A 21751-nucleotide genomic window follows, 5' to 3' on the forward strand; every position below is an offset into this window, starting at 1 on the left:
GGCTAGTAGTTGAAAAGAGGTGTGAGAACTGAGGTGGGGAATTCCCTCTGGTCGGCACAGGACCAGTGTGAAAGAATTTGCAAACCTGAAAGTCTGAGGTAAAAGAGAATTTTATTGACACTGAGAAGCCAGCTTTGCTAGGAAGACAGACTTCTCAGTGGGTAAGGTCCTGTCAGGAAAATAACAAAGGTTAACACTGAGAAGAAGATAACTTCACAGTGGGCAAGAGTCCTAGCAGGCAGCTTTGCCAAGAAGAGAGTTTCCTTGGCAAAGCATACTCCTGCTTTGGACTTCTGCAGAGATTTGGAGTTCAAGAATTGCCTTTTATTAGTGGTCTGAGGCTCTGGCTTCCATTCAAAATTGAATGAGGTACCTTCAATATTGTCACTGCCCCAGGCTTAGATTTCAGTTAAAAAGAAATGATCTTGGAGTTTCCAGCCATTCTATAGGAATATCAGGCTGAGATCTCCAACTGAATGAGACCACTTAACTGGGAGTTCTAGCTACTGGGAGTATTCTGGACTAATTTTCAACTCAATAAAGGGTGCAACTGGTCTCCCTCAAGATTTCCAACTGAATTCATTCACTTATCATTCAACCACTTATCTTGATTCCCTGAGGGCAGGCCTCTCCCAGAGGAGAGTTTCTCAGAATTTACCCCTATTGCTTCCCCCAAAAAGTCAAGGGAGAGACCTAATTTGCATCATATGCATTATACCACAGTAACTAGTTTCAGTAATGAAAAAGGGCTGAAACCCAAAAGAAATGTCTTTTCTGCTTGATTCTCTAGCAGCAGCATGACCTAGGATTTGGATATACTCCTCAGTATACAGTAACAATACCAGCTAACTTGGGTCCCAATCAAGCTTTAACATCTACTATGGTTCTACTTAGGGCAGCCAGATGGCACAATGGAAGTCCCCTGGACTTGTAATGAGGAAGGCTCATCTTCATAAGTTCAAACTTGATCTCAGAATTTTATTAGCTGTGTGGTCCTGGGCAAGTATCTTACTCCTGTTTCCTCATCTGTAAAAATGAGCTAGAGAGAATCATTCATTTTTCTGCCAAGAAAATCCCAAAATGGGTTTACAGATAATTAGACATAACTGAAATGACACAATAACAAAAGTAGTTCTGATAAGATTTCTGATCAGCCTAAGCACAGGAATGGGGCAGGACATTCAATCAGGTGGAAGGAGAGCTGGGATTATCCAACCAGATAACTTCATTATAACCCAAGTTAAAATGGTGAAAAGGATACCTGTGTACCCAAGTAATGTAACAGTGTTTTGAATGTAGCTATATATATATATATTCATTGATATATGTTACTATGTATTTAGTTTATATCTATTTCATTGTTATTTTTGCCATTTTACTTAATTGCTTTTATATAGCTATTGTCCCTATGTCATGATTACATTTGTTAATTCTCTTTAATTTTGTAGTAGCCTATGTGTACAGTTTTACTATTATGTCTTGATATTATGTAGATCCACTGTTACTGCTTTACATTGTTTGTTATACATTTTGTTTTTGTTTTATTGTTATGTACTTCCTAGAGTAATATATGTATCTAATGTAATCTATGGCTCACTTAGACTAGTGGTAATATATGATTTTATGGTCCCCTGACCTTGGGGCTTATGTTCTAACAGTAAGTCAGTAGTCCTAAATCTTCTAGCTTTGGAATCTGCCTCAGGAAACCCTATGCCCAATCTGTCTGACTACTCTTTAGTCAGATAGCTTCTGGCCTCAGGAAACTACTACATATCAAGCTCCTGAGACAATAGTGAATCAGCTCATTCCTCAATGCATTGCTGATTGGTAATCTTGTCAATATTCTGATCAACCAAGAACCACTCCTTCCTACCCATGAGCCATGGAATTAGCATATCCATGATTGAAAGCTGGATAAATGTATCTCCTTGCTTCTGCTTCTTTGCTGAATTCCCTTACAATTCAGTCCACTTTTGTAATGGCATTACTATTGCAATAAAGTTTTGCCCCTTGGCTAATGAGATGGGTCCAAGCCTGCAAATTCTTTTGAGACACTTCATGACGCTGGTCAAAAGTTTGGGGTCTCCCTTGCCAACCTCAACAATGGTTACTAAAGCAAATGTCAAATGATGTTTTACATAGTGCCAACTTCTATTATACCTATTGATGTGATAACACTCCAGGATGATTGCCTGAGACTCTTAGCTAATCATCCTTTGTCTGCTTAGCATGGGTGCAGTTGATGTTATTACATGGTAGTAGTTTTTAATTTTTAAATTAATTTTGTTAAATAGTTTTTATTGTTAGTTAAATAGTTGCCAATTGGATGTAAAAAAAATTTAACATCCATATTTTAAATTTTGAGTTCCAAATTCTATCCCTGCTTCCCATTCCTCCTTTACTCCTTAAAAAGGCAACTAAAATGATATTGACTTATATTTCTGATCATGTAAAACATTATTTCCTAATTATATACTATTATAAGTACCAGGGATTTGTAGTTGATTTTGCAAGGATTTAAAAATTCCAAATCCCAGGAAACAGGATCATGTCTCTCAGAGGCAAATGATCAAGCCTCCAGAGACTAAATAGCCTTCAAAGACTATGACCTCCTTGGTCTTAGATGAGGAGTAATGAGGCAGGACTCATGTGGATGGTCAAACATGGAATCTGTTTATTCAAATTCTCTCAGCTTTACAAACCCTAACATCCTTCTATAACCAAAGCAACACTGTACATGTGCTAACTATGTACTGTGCATGCAGGACCATATAAACAACGTGCTATTGTATGTAGATGACTCTTTGCCACTTGGTATCACTGCTTCAACTACAACACGAGCTGTTTCAGTTTCCTGGCTTCTCAAGAAGGCTGAGAGCCCTTAGGGAAGATGGGAAGCCAAACCAGGCATTGTTAGCAGGTTCCCTCTGGGCTGAAGGGTCTTATAACTCACCCAGAGTTCCTCCACTATCTGTGGCTCTCTACAGAAAAAGGTATTATTTGGTTGAGTAATACATAGGATATATAGGCTAGAAGCTCTCTACTTCAAATTTCCAGCTTGAAGGGAGAGGCTACATAATCCCTGAGGGGTTAATAAGCTTTTTTTTTTTTTTTTATAGCTTTTTATTTACAAGATATATGCATGGGTAATTTTACAGCACTGACAATTGCCAAGCTTCTTGTTACACTTTTTCCCCTCTTTCCCTCCACCCCCTTTCCCCAGACGGCAAGTTGACCAATACATGTTAAAGTATAAATACAATATATGTATATGTCTAAGCAGTTATTTTGCTGTACAAACAGAATCGGACTTTGAATAGTGTACAATTAGCCTGTGAAGGAAATCCAAAATACAGGCAGACAAAAATAGGGGTATTGGGAATTCTATGCAGTAGTTCATAGTCATCTCCCAGAGTTCTTTCACTGAATGTAACTGGTTCAGTTCATTACTGCTCTATTGGAACTGATTTGGTTCATCTCATTGTTGAAGAGGGCCTCGTCCATCAGAATTGATCATCATAGAGTATCGTTATTGAAGTGTATAATGATCTCTAAGTTATCGTTTAGTTATATGAATGAATCTATAACTTTTCCAATAAGCAGAACTTTAAATATGAACTTGGGTGTTCACTTTCTAGTTTTCTGTAATCAAGGGTATAGCTGAGAGCACAAGAACTGATCATTGTGGCTAAAATTACATCTCTTTACCTGAAGGGATGGAGAAGTGTACTTTCTAGAATGGCATGAGTATAGAAGCAAAAATACAGAAAATATACTTGGGGAATAACAAGGACATCAGTTTGACTGAAATAACATTCCATTTCAGAGGTGGGATGGAAAGAGAAGGTAAGCTTCCTTTAATCACATGTATTGAGGTATGAAACCACTTACTGAAAAGAATTTGGTAACTATTTTTAAAAGCTGTTTTTCATAGAATAGTGGGATAAAAGCCAGATTTCCATGGGTTGGAGAGAAGTACACATAATAAATAAATGGAAATAATGAGTATATACTACCTTTTATTAAAATGGACTATGGAAAAAAAGGAAGGAAATAAGGCATCTGCTAGAAGGTACAGCCAGTAGGAGTGATGATTTTTTTTCTATTAGGAAATATTTATGCATTAATTTTTTTTTTTTTTGTGGTACAGGGGAAGGATAGAATAGGAACTTGAATTTTAAAAGAGTAAAAAAAAAAGGGGGGGGGTTTGGCAGAGCCATTGAGGGCGGTATACTATACTATGAAATCCATAAAGGAAAAATGATCACGTTGCAGAGCGCATGGAATTCCTAATTATTTTGTGTTGAACAGTTAAAGGTGTCATTGAAGGTCATTTCTGTAGAGGGCAGTTTATAGTCAAAGGTACGGGTGGGGACTTGAAAGCTACAGTTTAAAATGTAGGCACGAATTTACCCAGAGTTCCGAGGGCAGGTTGGGGTAAGTGAGATAGCTCAGAGAGAAGAGAAGGGGGAGGAAATGGGTGCTACATCCCAGTTACTCTCCCTATAGGAGCTAAAATATAAATACCTAAATTAAGAGAACACCAAAATGGAACAGGAAATAATCCCATTTCAGAGAAACAAATGGAATTAGTAATAAAAGAACTATCAGTGGGGGAGGGAGGGAACGCTGACCCATGCGCATTTAAAGAAGTATCAAAATTTTAAAGAATTAATAACCACACTTCAAAAATTATTCTTAAAAATGGAAGAAAGCAACTTTCTAAATTTTATGAGATATTGAGTATTTAAATCAACGATCAATCAATAACTATTGTATGACTACTAAAAATTAAAATTATTTAAAATTATTAAAATTTAAGGGCTTCCTACGTGAGAGCTATTTCAGTGATCTTGATCTCTATCTGACCCCTGGGCCCAGAAGGTTCTGGAGGGGAAAGTGAGGCACGTGACCTTGCGCAGCCTCCCTCACTTAAATCCAATTCACCTGCATGTCAGGGCATCAGCTCCCTGAGGTTATGGAGATATTAAAAACAAACAAAAAATAAAAATTAAAAAAATAAAGGAGAAAGGCCTCAGGATGCTAAGATGACGGAGTTGGACTAAGTCCCTTCCCACCAATGAACTTTTTCGAGGGAGGGAGTAGGCGGAGCCCCTGGTTGTCCTCCTCCAACCAGCAGGGGGAGACGCCTTGAGGAAACGAGCCGGGTTTGCTTTTCTCGACCTCCTTCCGGCGCGGCGACAGACTGCGCAGGCGCGGCGTGCCCGGCACACGTCCTGTCAAGATGGTGCTGGTGGAGCACGTTGTGGCGGACGCCGGAGCCTTCCTGCGGGACGCGGCGCTGCAGGTGAGAGGACGGGCCGGGAGGGAGAGAGGAGGAGCAGGGGACGCTTCCCGAACGTGGGGCTGACCCTCCGATCCTCGGCAGGACATCGGGAAAACCATTTACACCATCAGGGAGGTGGTGACGGAGATCCGCGACAAGGCGACCCGGCGGCGCCTCGCGGTCCTGCCCTACGAGCTGCACTTCAAGGAGCCCTTCCCCGAGTACGTGAGGCTGGGTGAGTGCGGGGGCCCTGCTCCGCCCCTCCCCCGGTGCGGCCCCGGCTGCAAAAAGACCTCTGGGACGCTGGCTCCCTCACTCCTCCCTCGTGGTCAGGATGTCGGCTGCGGGCTTTGCAGGAGCCGCTCGCGCGGGGCAAGGCCGAGGGGGAGGGTGGGCTCGGACCCGGTCCGACGTAATCCGACCCTGCTGGCGTGGGGCCGGCCCGGCGCTGAGGGAGCGCTGGGCTCCGGCCTAAAAGAGGGGCCCGCCCGGGGCTCGCAGGCTCCAGGCCCCGCCCCCAACCCCGCCCCCGCCGCGTGCTCTGGCGACCCCAGAATCTCCGCCGTCTGAAAGGAAAAAAGCTTTAGAAGTGAGAAGTGACCGGTAAAGTTCCGAGCTGGAAGCTAGAGCGAGTAAAGGGGAACAGTAATGGAACTGGGGCTGGCAGAGAAGGCAGGTCCAGCAGCAGCCTGTCTGTCCTCCTGCGGAGTCTCACCTGTTGCTCTGCGCGAGTGTTTGGGCATCTGAGGGAAGGATGTTGCCGAGGAGGGGCAGCGCTTGGGAGAGAAGTTAAAGCTAAGATGACACCTCAAAGGAAGCAGGGCCCGGATGTAGGAGCGGGGCGGCGGGGAAACTTCTAGAGAGGATGTGGAAAGGCTCAATCGGGGAGAAAGGGATAGAGCAAGATTTGAAACTGGCCTCGTAAAATGGGAAAGGTTAGAGGTAAAGTGGGCAGCGGTGAGTAGCTTTAGACACGTTGGGGGGCGACTGGAGGAAATCAATGTGTACTAAGTGAGGAAGAAGAGAATGGGACAATAGGAAAGAGCTGCAGTCAGCTAGTGAATTTGTTTTTTTCAGAAGAGAATCATACATTTCAGAGTCATCTGCATAGGACTGATTTTTTAAAAATCTGTTGGTAAGATCACCAAGAGATAATGTGCAGAGACAGGCAGTCGCGGGTACAGCTTTGATTAGGGGATACTCATGGATGACAACCAGCGAGAGACCGAGCTGTGGACAGACACAGGAGAGCCGGGAGGTGCTTCGCCAAGGAGAGTGGGGCATGTCTGCGCCCTGGGAAGAGAGAGGGAATACAGTTAAAGGAAGATCTGAGCTTGTGTGTTATTCTTAGAGTTTTGAATTCAGAAGCCAAATTGCCAGGAAACGTAAGAAGTGAGCAACGGTATGAACTAGCTATGAGAGAAGTTACTTCTAGTTAACAAAAGAAGGTATAAAGATTAGCTTGAGGGAGTGGAAGGGTCAAGTGAAGTGTGTGTATTTAAGATTAATCGTCAGCATTTATTGGTAACTCCATGCCCCTCAAGGTGCTTACAATCTGGTGGGGAATCCACATGCAAGAAAAGTTATACAAAGCAAGCTATACGTGGAAAATAATTAATCAAGGAGAGGGCCTAGAATTAAAAGGGATTACGGAAGACCCGAAGAAAATGGGAGTGGAGGGAGGGAGAGCATTCTAGACATGGAAGATCCTCACCAAGAGATGGAGTGTCTTGTTGGTTGAAGAGGTAGGAGGTCAGGGTCTCTGGATGGAAAGTGCTTGTTGGGGAACAAGGCGAGAGAAGACTGGAGAAGCAAGAGAGGGCTATTGCAGAAGGGGATGATTGGTCCACTAGATCTGGAGAGATTGAAGATTGGGGATTGGCGGTAGAACAGGAACCCATGGGACAGCTCATCAGAAAACAAGGGTACAAATGAAGGGGCTGCCCAGGGCCGCCTTGAACTGTGGAGCACAGGAGCACTGAATATCTTGAGCATTTTTGGAGAGAGGAAAGCTGGAGATGGGCAAATTCCCTTCCTGAGTAGTGGGTGACTTCATTAGCCGAGGGGAGCAGGAAAGGTGTGGGCTGGGGAACAATTTGGATGGAACAGTTGCTGCTAGAATGTCATCTGCTGTCAAGTGTGGCAGTTGGGGAATCAGAGAAGAAAAGTTTGGGATAGATATTTAGGAATAAGAGAGTAGCTGAGTCGCTGGGGTCACAGGATTATCTAGCAGTGTACGAGGGACTAGAAGTCACATTTCTTCTTCAGTGTTTTCCCTACTCTGTCATGCTGCTTTTTTGATCATGTCATGCAGTCCTAAAGTTAAGATCCCTAGATGATGAGCTTTTTTTTTCTTACCACTTGCTTTCTTTCTGGAAGAATGGAAAATTAAATTCTAGGTCTAAAAGCCATTCTTTCTTTGACCTGGTTGGATGATACTAATTCTGCATTTCAGATATAATTAAAACTAAAGAACTTTTCAAGTAAAACTCAAAACAATCTTGAAATGGACAAAACTCCAGCTATAAATAAGGGGGGAAAGGCTGCTTAGGAGTTTTCATCTTAAAAATTTGTTTCCTTTAGTTTCTTTTTTTCCAAAAGTTCCTTTTTTTTGTTGATAGCTTTTGTTTTTGTATCACCTATATTTCCAAATGAATCCTATTCTTTCTTCCTCCTAGAGTTCCATTTCATGCAGAAAAGAATAGAATAACCACTGAAAAATATTATCTGCAGTGTTATGTATTATTTTCCCAAAGATTTTAACTCTCATTTTGATATTTTTATCATTAGTTAACTTTTGTTGTCATCATATGCTTTTCTAACTGTGATCACTTCTTGTTTATAGTAACTGAATTTTCCAAAAAGACTGGTGATTATCCCAGCCTTTCAGCCACAGATATCCAGGTGTTGGCCTTGACTTACCAGTTGGAGGCAGAGCTTGTAGGGGTGGCTCACCTGAAGAAAGAGCCAGAAAAAAAGGTATGGGATCCATGCAAATGAAGGATCTTTTCTCTTCTTTGGGGATGGTCAGGACAGCTTTCTTAATTTAAATATGAACACGTGGTAGATCTATACTTCACTGCCCACAAGAATTAATAGATCAAAGTGATCACTTTGAACTGTTTTGATGAATTGTGTTGTGTGATCCTGTCTGTTTAAAATTCTTCCTCAAGGACTGCAGGACAGTATTTCCTATTTATAAGACCCCACCAAGTATAAATAAGTAATCTAATCATCATTTCACAGCCATCTGCCAAAAGGGGTGTAAATTGCAATTCTGGTTTTAGAAGTACTTTGTGTCATTTGGGGGAGAGGGGAAGGGACACATGTGGGCAGGTGTATCTCCTTACTGTTTTCTTGCTCAAGAACTGTCACTCTTGTACTGCAGGTTAAAGTGAGCTCATCAGTACTACATCCAGAAAATCCTTTACATATTCCTGGTTTTCACCTGCCTTCTAAGGTAATCTTTTGTGCTAGCTACTGAAAGGCTACAGGACATAACTCTGTAGGCAGTATTCATTTTGATTTTTATTGTCTATTGTGCTACAAATTTGCAAAACTGACTTATTTTTTTAGTTTGCCATTCTCAAATCATTTTCTTTGTAAAAATTTCAGCCCAAACTTCCAGAGGAAACAGTACACCATGGACCTCAAACTGTTGAGTCTTCTGAGAATCCAGAATATAATTCCTTTCTGTTCTGGAGAAATCCTTTGCCCAATATTGAAGTTGATCTTCAGGAGTTGATGGTGAGTTTCTCCCCTGATCCAGCAGAGTAGTTTTTATCTTCTCACACAGTCCTCCAATATGTTGGATTTTTATGAATTCTTAATTTTTCAGACTGGAGGAAATCAATGTGAACTAAGTGAGGAAGAAGAGAATGGGAGAATAGGAAAGAGCGGAGGTAGTGCTGAGGAGGATGAGGACGAGGATGAAGATGAAGATGATGATAGAGGATGGATAACACCCAGTAATATTAAACAAGTCCAGCAAGAACTGGGACAGTATGACAATCCTGACAATGTCCAGGTTGGCTGTGTAACCACAGACTTTGCCATGCAGGTAAGGTAAATAAACAAGCAATTTCTGAACTAAGCTTTTGGAGATTTACTACTCTAGAGTGTGGTCCACTTTTGCTGTGTCCAAGCACAGTTAATTCCCTTGTAAAAGCCCATTTATGGGTGTTTAAAGAACATTTCATTCATTCACTTTCAGTCTTTGGAACTTGAATGCTTTGGAAATTGGGATTCAACATAGTTAAATTGTATAGACCAGTTTAAAGTTTTGATCCCTCATTCTAATTTTTAGTTGTTCATATTTTAAGGTTTGTGATATCTTTATTCTCAGTCAAATTTTGAAGAAAGTGCTTTGCCATAAAGACATTGTATTTGGTTATGAAAAGATATGACTTATGTGTGTTAAGATTTTGCTAATGCATGAGACCTTGATAAACTGGTGATTCTGTTGATAGGGTCAATCTTAGCCCTCACACACAAATTTTGAAATATAATTTGAAATTATAGAAATATTCGTGCCCTTGTCTTCAGTCTCATAAGTCTAGTAAGGCATATAAAGCCCAATTTTCCTTAGGAAACCCCTGTTCAAGTGAGAATTGGGGGGCCACCTGTCCCTCTTCTTGCTGATTTGATTCATTGGACCACTCTGAGATTCAACTTTGTTTGAACTTTCTGATTGTAGAATGTTCTGCTCCAGATGGGGCTCCATGTGCTGGCAGTGAATGGGATGCTCATCCGGGAGGCCAGAAGCTACATACTGCGTTGTCATGGCTGTTTCAAGTATGTAGAGTTCATTGAATTTCAGAAGAGAAAATGCGTGCTTTTATAACTGATAACAGATGCCTCAGTAATTGAAGGGAGTTGATATGAGTCTGTTAGTACAAAGTTAGTGTAGTGTTTGTATATGGCAATTCATGAAAGGACTGGAACTTATTGCTGGCTCAATCATAATCTCTAAAGCTCCACTAGGCCCATCTTGTATTAGGGGAAAACTATGACAATCCTTTCATCTCCTGGTAGAGTGAGGGCAAACAAAAATACAATCCATCGTATAGATATTTTGTCCTTAAGTAATTAGAAATAGAATATTCAGTTTAATCGAATAAACAGAGATTGCACTATGTATACAAAACATTGTATTGAATTCTACAAACATTCAGCTTGGTGTGCCAGACAATATGGGAGTAGTCAAAGAGTAGGAACACAAACAATAGGTAACTATCAGGATGTGAAGAATAATTGTATGACATAGTCCCTCCCCCAGCTAAGAAAGCAACAGGGAGGCTGATGGCCTGGAGTCCTCACCTAGGGGATCCTTACTGGTCCCAGAATCTTTTTTTTTTTTTTTTAATTATAACTTTTTATTTACAAGATATATGTATGGATAATTTTTCAGCATTGACAATTGCCAATTTGTTCCAACTTTTCCCCTCCTTCCCCCTACTCCCTCCCCCAGATGGCAGGTTGTCCAATACATGTTACATATGTTAAAGTATAAATTAAATACAATATATGCATACATGTCCAAAGAGTTATTTTGCTGTACAAAAAGAATCGGACTTTGAAATAGTGTACAATTAGCCTGTGAAGGAAATCAAAAATGCAGGTGGACAAAAATAGAGAGATTGAGAATTCTATGTAGTGGTTCATAGTCATCTCTCAGAGTTCTTTCGCTGGGTGTAGCTGGTTCAGTTCATTACTGATCTATTGAAACTGATTTGGTTCATCTCATTGTTGAAGAGGGCCACATCCATCAAAATTGATCATCATGCAGTATTGTTGTTGAAGTTATAATGATCTCCTGGTCCTGCTCATTTCACTCAGCATCAGTTCATGTAAGTCTCTCCAGCTGGTCCCAGAATCTTAAGTGTACATCTAGAAAAAAGAGGCTAAATTTGTTACATTTTAGCATGGGAAGCTGCAGGCATTCTTCTCCAATTCATTTTGTAGATGGTGATAGAATATCACAGGCATACATTTAGTCCAGTGCCCTCATTTGCAGAAGAAGAAATTTAAGCAAATTCTTACTCAATGAAGTGACATATAATAGGCTTTTTAAAAATAGTAGCTAGGTGTGTGTCTAGGAATAAAAGCCCCAGGGTGATACCCAGTGGTTCACCTGGGCCTCTTCCATGTATAAGCTTTGAAAAGACAATGACGAGTACTCTCCAAGTCATAAATAAACCCGGTGGTCCTCCCTTCCATTGTCCCCTGCAAGTCTTGCCCAGTGTTGTATTGCCTCTGTTAGTGGGGAGTAGCGACTGCCCTCTGGCACACACAACTGCCTTCTTCCCAAGACAATTACTCTTTGTTCTTTGTTGTAATGTGGATTTACTGCAGAGGTATAACTGAAATTATCTTTACCTTACTAGTAAATTTAATTCCCCAAAGTTGTACTCATTCTCCTGAGAACTTGTGAATTATCTCCATTCTTAGAAAATCAGCTCTGGGCCTAAGAAATAAATGCTTACCCAAGTGTATGAGCAGTCTTGGATCTGCCCAAGAGGGCTAAACTGCTTGCTGTGCTCAATGCTGACAATGAACAGGGTGGGTCAGAGACAATACCTGCTTTCAAGGAGTTTACAGTCTGGGTAAGGGGACAGGTCACTGTGGCACATGATATCATTACACTGGAGACTTCTGAACCAGTGATGTATAAGAACTCAGAAAGTCATAGTTGTTGTGGGAGAGGGCCAGAAAAAACTTCCTGGAGGGGAGGACATTTGAATTGAGCTTGAAAGGAATTTAGAGAGTCAGAGAGAAGTTAGTGAATTCAAAGCTCCCTTACTTTAATGGGCCAAGAAGAGCAATGACTGGTGTAAATGGCAGAGCTGGAGCTACAGTCGAGACCTTCTGACTCACTCTGGCATTCTTTTCAATCAGACCGTGCCAGCTGTACCTTACTGAAATTCTGCATATTGTAGGGTTTATGTAATCTCTTATCTGGATTCCTCATTATCTTTATCTTTATCAAAGATTTCTCAAAACTCAATAATTATTGGGTGCACTTTTAGATTCTCCACAATCCCAGGTACACAATAGGTGAAGTAATACATAACAAACAGGAAAAACTATGCATGGTATTTATAAAAAGAATATTTTTGTTGTTCAGTTGTTTTAGTTACTCTTACTTTTGTGATGCCATTTGGCCCTTTCTTGGCAAACCTACTAGAGTGGTCTGCCATTTTCTTCTAGAGCTATTTTACAGATGAGGAAACTGAGGCAAACAGGGTTAGTGACTTACCCAGGATCACACAGCTACTAAGTGTCTGAGACTAGATTTGAACTCAGGGAGATAAGACTTCCTGATACCAGGAGTGGCATGCTATCTACTCTGACACCTGGCTGCCAAGAATAAGTGTTTTGCTCCTTAGAATGTCTCCTAGCCTGATATTTAGGAATTTGGGTTATAAGAATTTGTCCCTTGAAGAATTCAGTGATAACATCATGTAATAATTTGTTAATCCTCTCTATTTCATAGTTATTGGAACATTTATGCCCAACTCCCAGAAGAATGAGGAGGGTTTTACTAAGCCTTTTTTTTTCCCCTAATAATTATCTTTTTTTTTTTTCAAGAGCTGTTTACTGATGTACATTCTTTTTATTTTCTTTCTTTCTTTCTTTCTTTCTTTTTTTTATTATAGCTTTTTATTTACAGGATATATGCATGGGTAATTTTTCAACACTGACAATTGCAAAATCTTTTGTTCCAATTTTTCCCTTCCTTCCCCTCACCCCCTTCCCCAGGTGGCAGGTCGACCAATACACATTAAATAGGTTAAAGTATAAGTAAGGTATTAACACTTCTTAAAGAACTTTCACAAGCATTGTGGAGAGATGTACCTGTCACCATTCAGCTCTTTAGCGACAAGCTTTTTCACACTTGTCTCCCACATGGGTGGGTTTGCTACCCACAGCTCAAGAGGTTCTGTCCTTCTCTTCTAGGACCACCTCTGACATGACCAGGATCTTTTGTGCACATTGTGGAAATAGAACGCTGAAAAAAGTGGCCGTGACGGTCAACGATGATGGCAGCCTTCACATGCACTTCTCCCGGAACCCCAAGGTGCTGAATGCACGTGGCCTTCGGGTGAGTGGTCAGCCATTGCCTGCTTCATCAGAGCAGAACCTTGAGCTTGGCAGGAAGGGTTAGGGAGCAGACATGACCAGAGGCTCCAGAACTTCAGTGGTCAGCACTGCTGAATTAACCAACAGAAATATGTCTGTCAACCAGGAGCAATTGTTTGGCCAGATTGTTTTCTGGTCGCCCGGGAAGGGAAAGGAGGTACACGGCTGGAAGTCGGTGCCTGGGGAGGACAGAGTAAATGAGCCAGGGTTTCATATGTGAGCTGTAGGCTCCAAGATTCTAGATAGGTTTCCTTCTCTCTCCTCTGCCATGTCCACACTGGTCTCTGTTTTCCCTCCTCTCTAAAAATCTTTCTCTTCCTGTGCAGTATTCACTCCCTGCTCCCAAAGGAGGGAAGCATGCCAACAACCCCCACCTGACGGAGGACCAGCCATTCCCACAGCAGCGACTGTCCCGAAAGGCCAGGCAGAAAACCAACGTGTTCGATCCCGATTACATAGCAGGGATATCTCCCTTTGTGGAGAATGATATCTACAGCCGGGCAGCCACACTGCAGATCAGAGACAGTGCACTGGGTGCTGGAAGGAGACGCTTGAACCCCAATGCTTCAACAAAAAAGTTTGTGAAAAAGAGGTGAAGGAAACAGGGGATTCCCCAAGGACAAGGTTGAATGGCTGCCACTGGAGTGACCTTTCTCGGCTCTCTGCTTTGAAGAGCTTTTGGAAGGCAACAATGGGTCAGGAGCTTCTGTGTAAATGTAGCCTTGCTGACAGTTCTATTATGACTTGGCAGCTGGGGTGAAACTGAATGTTGCCTTTATCTCCAATGAATTCTAGGCACCCCTTGGCCTGTTGATTTGGGCTGGCACACTTCCCACTACTTCAAATGAAATTTGTAAAGAAAGGCTAAATGACGCCCTGCAGCACCTCTCTATTCTCTTATACTTTTAAAGGGAGAATGCTGTCCTAGTATTTTTCTAATAAATCTGTTCTTCATATAGTTTTGTGTTCTTTTCATTAAGCATCTCTGGTAGCCAAAGGTGACCTCTGTGTCCTAGCCTACTCTTGGGCCAGTTGGATGCTTTAGGACCACCAAGAATTAAACTGCTGTGGGCACTGGAAGAGATTTCTGTGCCTACTTTAATGGAGCCGAACTAGCTCCTTTATACCAGGGGTCCTTGAGTTTGGAAGGGTGGGGGGGGCCTGGGGTCAGGAAAACTGGGGCTGGCAGCCACTTCTGGTCTGATTTGTGACCATGGGTGCAAGGAGGAACTTCTCTGTGCCCTTGGTGGTGAGGACTGAGGTCACAAAGTGCAGCCTGGCAAGGGGAGTCAGACTGTGAGACCTCTGACCATTCAGGTCTCTGGAAACAGTAAAAAGTCTGTTATAAATGATTCAAGCCAGTTTCAAGTTTAGCTCATTATGCAGCGAATGATAGCATGGGACACAACATTTTCTTTTTTGTATCCAAACATCTAAGAAGAGGCTTGTCATCTTGCTAAGCTCTCTTGCTATTTCTAGGTTCATAGATTTAGTGCTGCAAAGGAGAACCTTAGCAGTCATCCAGTCTTAGAGCCTTTGTCTTTCAAACCCAGGTGTGGCAGCAGGTCCATGACTCTCCACTTCATTGTGGGAATAGTGATGAGGTCAGGGGTCAGCTTTCTCGGACTCCCAAAGCACCGCAAAGGAAGGCAGTCAACGGCAGTTGGTCACTTGGGGAGGAATATTGTAATGACCCCACTGGCTGAGGCAACTGGGGTGATGTTAACTTAATACAGAATTCAACAGTCCTCCCAAAATAGAAGCTTCCATAGAATATTCCCTAGATACACAAAGGTGAGAGCAAGATGGTTGCTCCACCCCAGGAGCCCAGACTATGCCACGGGACAAAGGACTTGTACTTGGAATGAGAAAAAAGAGACGCTCAAGGTGATCCAAAGAATCGGATGAGGGAGTGAACACACTAGTCTGTGAGGACGAGGAAAGACTCTATGATACTTGGAGAAGGGAAGCTCCAGACCAGATGTGGGAGGTGGCAGCCAATCCAGGTAATGGTTTTAGTGTGAAGTCACCGTGTTTAACATGCCCTGTGTGTGTAAATATAGAGGGGAAAGGATGGAGAAGTAACAGCTTGTGAACAGGAACCTTACCTGTCAGGTGGAGTAGCTGGCATATCGCCCTAGGGGCAGTGGGAACCACAGTGGATGTGGGAATCAGAACTGCCTCAGTAAGATGATTTTGTAAATGTTGGCGCTCTGAGTGGTCCAACTTGGAAAGATGCATCTGGCGGCTGTTTGGATGCAGGAAAGCCAGTGATACTTCAAGTTTTGAGTTGAGTGTTGAAGACAGTGATATCACCAGCAGTATTCAATTTGGGGCAGTGACAGACTCATGCAGGGGCAAATTTGGGATTTAAGTGGGACCTCCACATAGAAATGTTTACCATGCAATTAGTCATGTAAACCTGGAGAACAGAGCTGCGTGTATACATTTGGGAGTCATTCACATAGAGTTGATCATTGAACTTTACCAGATTTGAAAATAACCATCCTCAAATTCAGGGACTTCTTTAGGTTGATTTATATAGGCTTAATTGAAGGCTCAGGATCAGTGGTATGGGTAGGAAGAGACCCATGAAAAATAAAGCATTTATTATGTGCTAGGTCCTGTGCTAAGTTCTGGGGGTAAAATTACCAAGTCAGCAAGGCAGTCTTTGTCCTCGAGGATCTCCCTTTGTAATGGAGGAAGATAAAGGAGAATTCAAAACAGTTTGGAGGAAGAAGACTACCCTTTCAGGGATAAGGGGAGAAGCCTGAGACCCCCTGTAAGTTCAGGGGAAAATCTGATTTATCAAAGCTGGGGAAGCTAGGAATGAAGTCCAGATTTTCCAGTGGGTTGGAGATGATTGTGGAGGAGGTACTATGTGAAGAAACCTGCAAGAACTCTAATTAACCAATGTCATGGAGAAAGAGAGGAAAGTATCTAGAATTAGGGGATAAGCAACCAAGTGAGTGCCAAGGAAGGGTGAGGAGTGAGAAAAGATCATTGAATTTAGCAATAAAGAAATAACTGGTAATCTTGGAAGGAATGGTTTCAGGCAAGTGAGTTCAGAAGCCAAATTACAGGTGTTGAGAATTATGAGGGAGGGAAGAAAGGGGGATTTGAGTAGGGCCAGCTTTTTCCAAGAGTTTGGCTATGAAAGGAAGAGATACAAGACTGGAAGTGGCATAGGGAAGTCAAGGGAACATGGGTTTTTAAAGATAGGATGGGGGTACTTGTTCATCGGCAGGAGGGAAGTAGCCAGTACATAAAGAGAGGCTGAAAATTAGGAAAAGGGGGCAGCTAGGTGGCACAGTGGATAGAGCACCAGCCTTGAACTCAGGAGGACCCAAGTTCAAATCTGGTCTCAGACACTTAACACTTCCTAGCTGTGTGACCCTGGGCAAGTCACTTAACCCCAGCCTCAAAAAAAAAAAAAAAAGAAAAAAGAAAATTAGGAAAAGGTCATCATTAAAGGACTGAACCCTCAAAGGAAATGGGAAAGAGATCATGGGTGAATTGGGCCCTTTTTTTTTTTTTTTTTGGTATTTTTTAAATTTTAAATTTAAATACAAAATGAGAAAAGAAAAAAATTATCATAAACAAAACAATAAGAGAAGGTTCAATATAAAACTGTCTCTAATTCCAGAAAATATATAATAAATACTACATATTGCTTAGAAAGCTGTCCACTTATCTTTTCTTCCTTGTTTTTCTTTTGTTCTCTGCTGTGTACCTTTTACTTTTTTTTCCTCTTCCCTCCTCCCTCACCACCCTAAAGAAAGCCATAATTATGTGTGGAAACATTAATTTTTTAAAAGAGTAAAAAGTCACAGAAATAACAAGAAGTTTTAGAACAGTTGCTATGGGGAATGTTGACAGAAGTGATCAGGGCTGGGAAAAGAAGCATCAGCTCGGACCAAGGTGGGACATGTAGACTGAATCATATATTTGTGTTGGGCTTGCCCAATCAGCAGTGCTGTGAGACCTTCCAGGGGCACTCAGCAGCATGTGTGACCAGAAATACCCATAGACCCCAAGAAGCAGGATGGAGAGACAGCTACCAACCCCCTAATCAAGTCAGACTTTGGAAATGACCACTTATTGACATAAAATGACCACAGAAACAAGACTTTTTGGTCAAAACAACCTTGGGAAAGAAGACTCTAGCTAGAGAACAGGAGAGGGCCTTTACAGGCCGTCCAACCTTCCTTTTGCAGATGAAGGAACAGGCACAGTGACAGTAAGTCACACAGGTAATAAATAAGTATCTGAGGAAAGATTCGATCCTGGATACTCCTGACTGCAATTTCAGTAGTCTATCCTTGCTATTCGTTCTAATACAATATCCTTGCCAGCATTTTTTTTCACCATGCCATAATTCCTGTCCATTTGCTGCACACTGACTGGCCCTTGCCATCCCGTTGCCTTTGTCTACTTCTTCCCTGTACTGGAAATTAGACTTCTGGGAATTTCTCTTGGGGTTTGGGTCTAATTACCCAAACCTGCTTCCAGTTTTGAAAAGTAAAATGTAGAAGAGAACAAATGTATTCAGATTAGACATTTTTATGGGAAGGAATTAAAAAGGCAAATGTCTGCCACCAGATGGAGACATGTTGCATTTGTCAGTGGAAGGAGGGAACTTCTAGCAATGAATGCTTAGCAAAAGGGATAAAAGAATTGAGGGAGGAGAATAAGCATTTATTAAGCACCTACTTTCTAGTAGAAACTGTGCTACTTGCTTGACGGATAGTAACTCATTTGAATTTCAACAACTCACAACCAGGTAGATGCTATTATTATCCCATTTGAGGAAACTGAAGTAGTTAGGTTAAATAACTTGACCAGGATCATACATTCAGTAAATGTCTGAGGCTATATTTAAATTCATGTCTTCCTATCTCCTTGTTTAAAATAGGGAAATTTCCTAATTTTCAACCTCTTTCTATGCTGGCTACTTCCCTCTTGCCCATGAACAAGTACCCACATCCTATCCCTAAAAACCCATGCTCCCTTGCCTTCCTTATGTCTTCCAGCTATAGTCTTGTATCTCTTCCTTTCATGGCCAAACTCCTAGAAAAAGCTGGCCCTACTCTATCCTCCCCCATTTCTCCCCTCCCTGCTGTGAGCTGTTCTTTTTCTTCCCAGCCCTGATCACTTTTGTCAACACTTCCTGTCTCCACACTTAATCTACTGTGCCTCTTCTTACCTTTGAAGCAAATATTAATTATATAATAAAATGGGTATATGTCCACAAGGGTTATAGAATTTAGAACTGGAAGATACATTAGAGACCATCCAGTATGTCCTCTTTGTTTTATAGATGAGGAAATTGAAACCTAGAGAGATTAAATAGAATGGGAGATGGGATTTTAACCTGATTCTCTTTGACCAGATCCATTTTCCTTTCCCATCACACCATCTTCCTTTCCTCCCAAATGCGGCCTGTAAGGGAAATGAGCAAATCAACAACTAGAGATAGAATAAAAAGTGGACTCTAGGTCTGGAAAACAACCTATACAAATACACAAAGACAATAAAGGGCTCATTTCTAAAATCTATAAGGAATCAATTCAGATTTAAAAGAACAAGAGCCATTTCCCAAAAGATAAATGGTAAAGGTATGAATAGACAGTTTTTAAAGGAAGATATCCAAACTGTCAACAGATAATCTGGAAAATTGTTGTAAATGACTCATAATTAGAGAAATGAAAATCAGTTTCACCTCACCCACCAGATTAACAAAGATGATGAAAAAGGCAAAGAACAAACATTGGAGGGAGGGGCTGAAGGAAAAACATATGCTTAAAGTGCTGTTGGTGTAGCTATGGCTTGGTCCAACCATTCTGCAGAGCTATTTGGAGCTACCAAACACTACATCTTCTTTAACCAACTGTTACCTCTACTGGGCCCATAACCTTTCTAGACATTAAAGAAAGAGGAAAGGGATCCATATATACAAAAACATGTACAGCAGCTCTTTTTATGATGTCAAAGGACTGGAAACTGAGTATTCATCAATGATGAAAAGGCTAAAAAACTTATGAATGTGGCAGAAGAAGCAACAGTTTCAGAGAAACTTGGAAAGATGAATGTGAATTGATGTCAGGTTAAGTGAGCAGAACTAGAATTGGACAGTAACAATAATACTATAAAGACAAACAACTTTAAAGATGTTTTTGCAAAGCAGTTGGAGTTATGTGACTTGCCTTAGACACAACTAGTAAAATGTTAACTGTGTGCCTGAATTTGAACTCAGGTCCTCCTGACTTCAGGGCTGGTGCTCTATCCACTGGGCCATCTAGCTTCCCCTAAAGCAAACAAACTCAGATTTTCAAATGAATGTAATGACCCACTGGAATTCCAGAGGACCAGTGATAATATTTGCTACACAGCTCGCAAGAGAGAGATGATAGAATCAATATGCAGACATAAATTTTTGGATATGGCTAATGTGGGAATTTGTATTGTTCAACTTAAGGCACACTCTTTAGAAGAGATTTTATTATTTTAAATTAAGAAATGGGGTGGAAGGAAAAGAAAGAAAAAATACCCCTTAATTGGAAAAGAAAAACGAGTGCCTAGAAAATGGAATATACAGGATGAAATTAGGGATCATTTTGCTAGAGCAAATTATATGAAATAAGGTCAAAAAGGCAGACAGGAAGCAAACAGTGGAGAGCTTTAAATTCCATCTTGAGAAATTGTTTTCTTCCTAGAGGAAATGGGCTAAATTCTTTTTACCCAAGTGCTCTTATAATAAAATTTTAGCTTAGCCTAAGGTATTCTTGCAATCCCAGCAAAACAAGATTCAATCCACTGAACAATCCCATGGAGTCCACTATAATAGGATATTTTCTTTCTCTAATAGCCATTTTGACAGTGAAAAGAGGATGTAAGGGTAGGGGGATGATTTAAAGTGGGAGATTATATTATTTTCTTCCCAAATGCAGAGAGCTGCCCCCTCCAGGGAAACTTGGCTGGTATCCACAGGAACCATATCAAGGGACAACAAACTTCTGAATTCCCCAGATATACAGATGGGAGCTCTGGGTGACTGTACCAATCCATCATCTATGTCTCAAAGAAAAGCAAAGGGACTTTGGGGACTCTTTGTGCAAGAAAGATGCTGTGCCACATGGACACAAAGCATTACGTAGTGCCTAATGAGGCTGTTTATATTCTCTGATCAGGAGGATGGGGGAGAGGAGCCAGAGGGGACATAGATGGGGGGACTCAGGAGAATTCCTCCACCCCCTGCTTTTTTATTTCTGGCTATGGATAACAAGCGCCATCAACAATGCCTGCATAAGGCTAAATGGTCTTGAGCAGTACCCTGGGGAAGAAGGCCTCAAAGGCTTCTTCCATTTTCAGTAATCACACTACACTAAGAATATTCCAGCTGGGACATATTATATACACAAGTCTCTGCTACAGCCCAGTGAAGCAGGACACCAAAAATAATAATAATAATAATAATAATAATAATAATTATAATATCTGACATTTTTTATGGCATCTTAAGATTTATAGAACTCTCCAAATACATTTTGTCCTTGGATCCTTAAAACAATCCTATAATTGTCCCTATGGGTAGTTGCAGAATCACAGAATTTCAGACTTGGAAGAATGATAACATTAAAAGAATCCCCACCATAATACATCTGGCAAATGGTCAGCCAGTCTTTCCTGGGAGCCCTCTGGTGATAGGTCCCACAATCTCCCAGGGCAACCCATAGGGATCCACAGAAACCAGGGAAACATATTCTCCTTTTGGACATCCGTAATTGCTAGAAAGTTATTCCTTTCCTTTAAAAATGTATGTGTGTATGTGTACATATATATATATGAATTTAGTCCAAATTGTTTGCCTTCTTAATGAGAGCAGAGGAAAAGAAGAGAACTTAAAATTAAAAAAAAACAAATATTAATAATTTTAAAATATAATTGAGGAAAATAAAATAAAAATTCACACATATATTTTTTGTTCATAACTTAACAAACACCAAATAAAACGAACTTTTTCTTTTATGAAGTAGAACATAGAAAAACTGAAAATCTAATATAAAATAAATTAAATCTTTAGAAGTTTTCATTTCCTGGACTGCCATGAAAACCCATGAAAGCATTGCATAAGACAAAGAGGGATGAAAGTTGCAATCTGTGTCGTTGAAGGAAATACTCACATGGATGAGATTGGAGATCTGCGGCAGCATGGTACAGACCAATGACTCTGGGGTCAAAAAACCTGGATAGAAATCCTATCTCTGATGCTCCCTATAAGTATAATGGGCAAGTCACATGACCTCTCTGCAGCTCATTTTT

The 21751-nt window shown here is 41.1% G+C and overlaps 1 protein-coding gene across 1 annotated transcript; it reads left to right on the forward strand.

Moving 5' to 3' along the window:
* The first annotated feature begins 5205 nt into the window (after positions 1–5205).
* NOB1 (NIN1 (RPN12) binding protein 1 homolog) lies at positions 5206–14387 on the forward strand. The gene is made up of 9 exons (XM_074286095.1): positions 5206–5308; positions 5390–5522; positions 8133–8266; positions 8676–8747; positions 8903–9034; positions 9126–9347; positions 9984–10081; positions 13247–13391; positions 13756–14387. The coding sequence occupies exons 1-9, from the start codon at positions 5246–5248 to the stop codon at positions 14023–14025; spliced, it is 1269 nt and encodes a 422-aa protein (XP_074142196.1). The 5' UTR covers positions 5206–5245; the 3' UTR covers positions 14026–14387.
* The last annotated feature ends 7364 nt before the right edge of the window (positions 14388–21751 follow it).

The sequence above is a fragment of the Sminthopsis crassicaudata genome, chromosome 2, assembly GCF_048593235.1.
Source record: "Sminthopsis crassicaudata isolate SCR6 chromosome 2, ASM4859323v1, whole genome shotgun sequence".
Taxonomy (NCBI): Eukaryota; Metazoa; Chordata; class Mammalia; order Dasyuromorphia; family Dasyuridae; genus Sminthopsis; species Sminthopsis crassicaudata.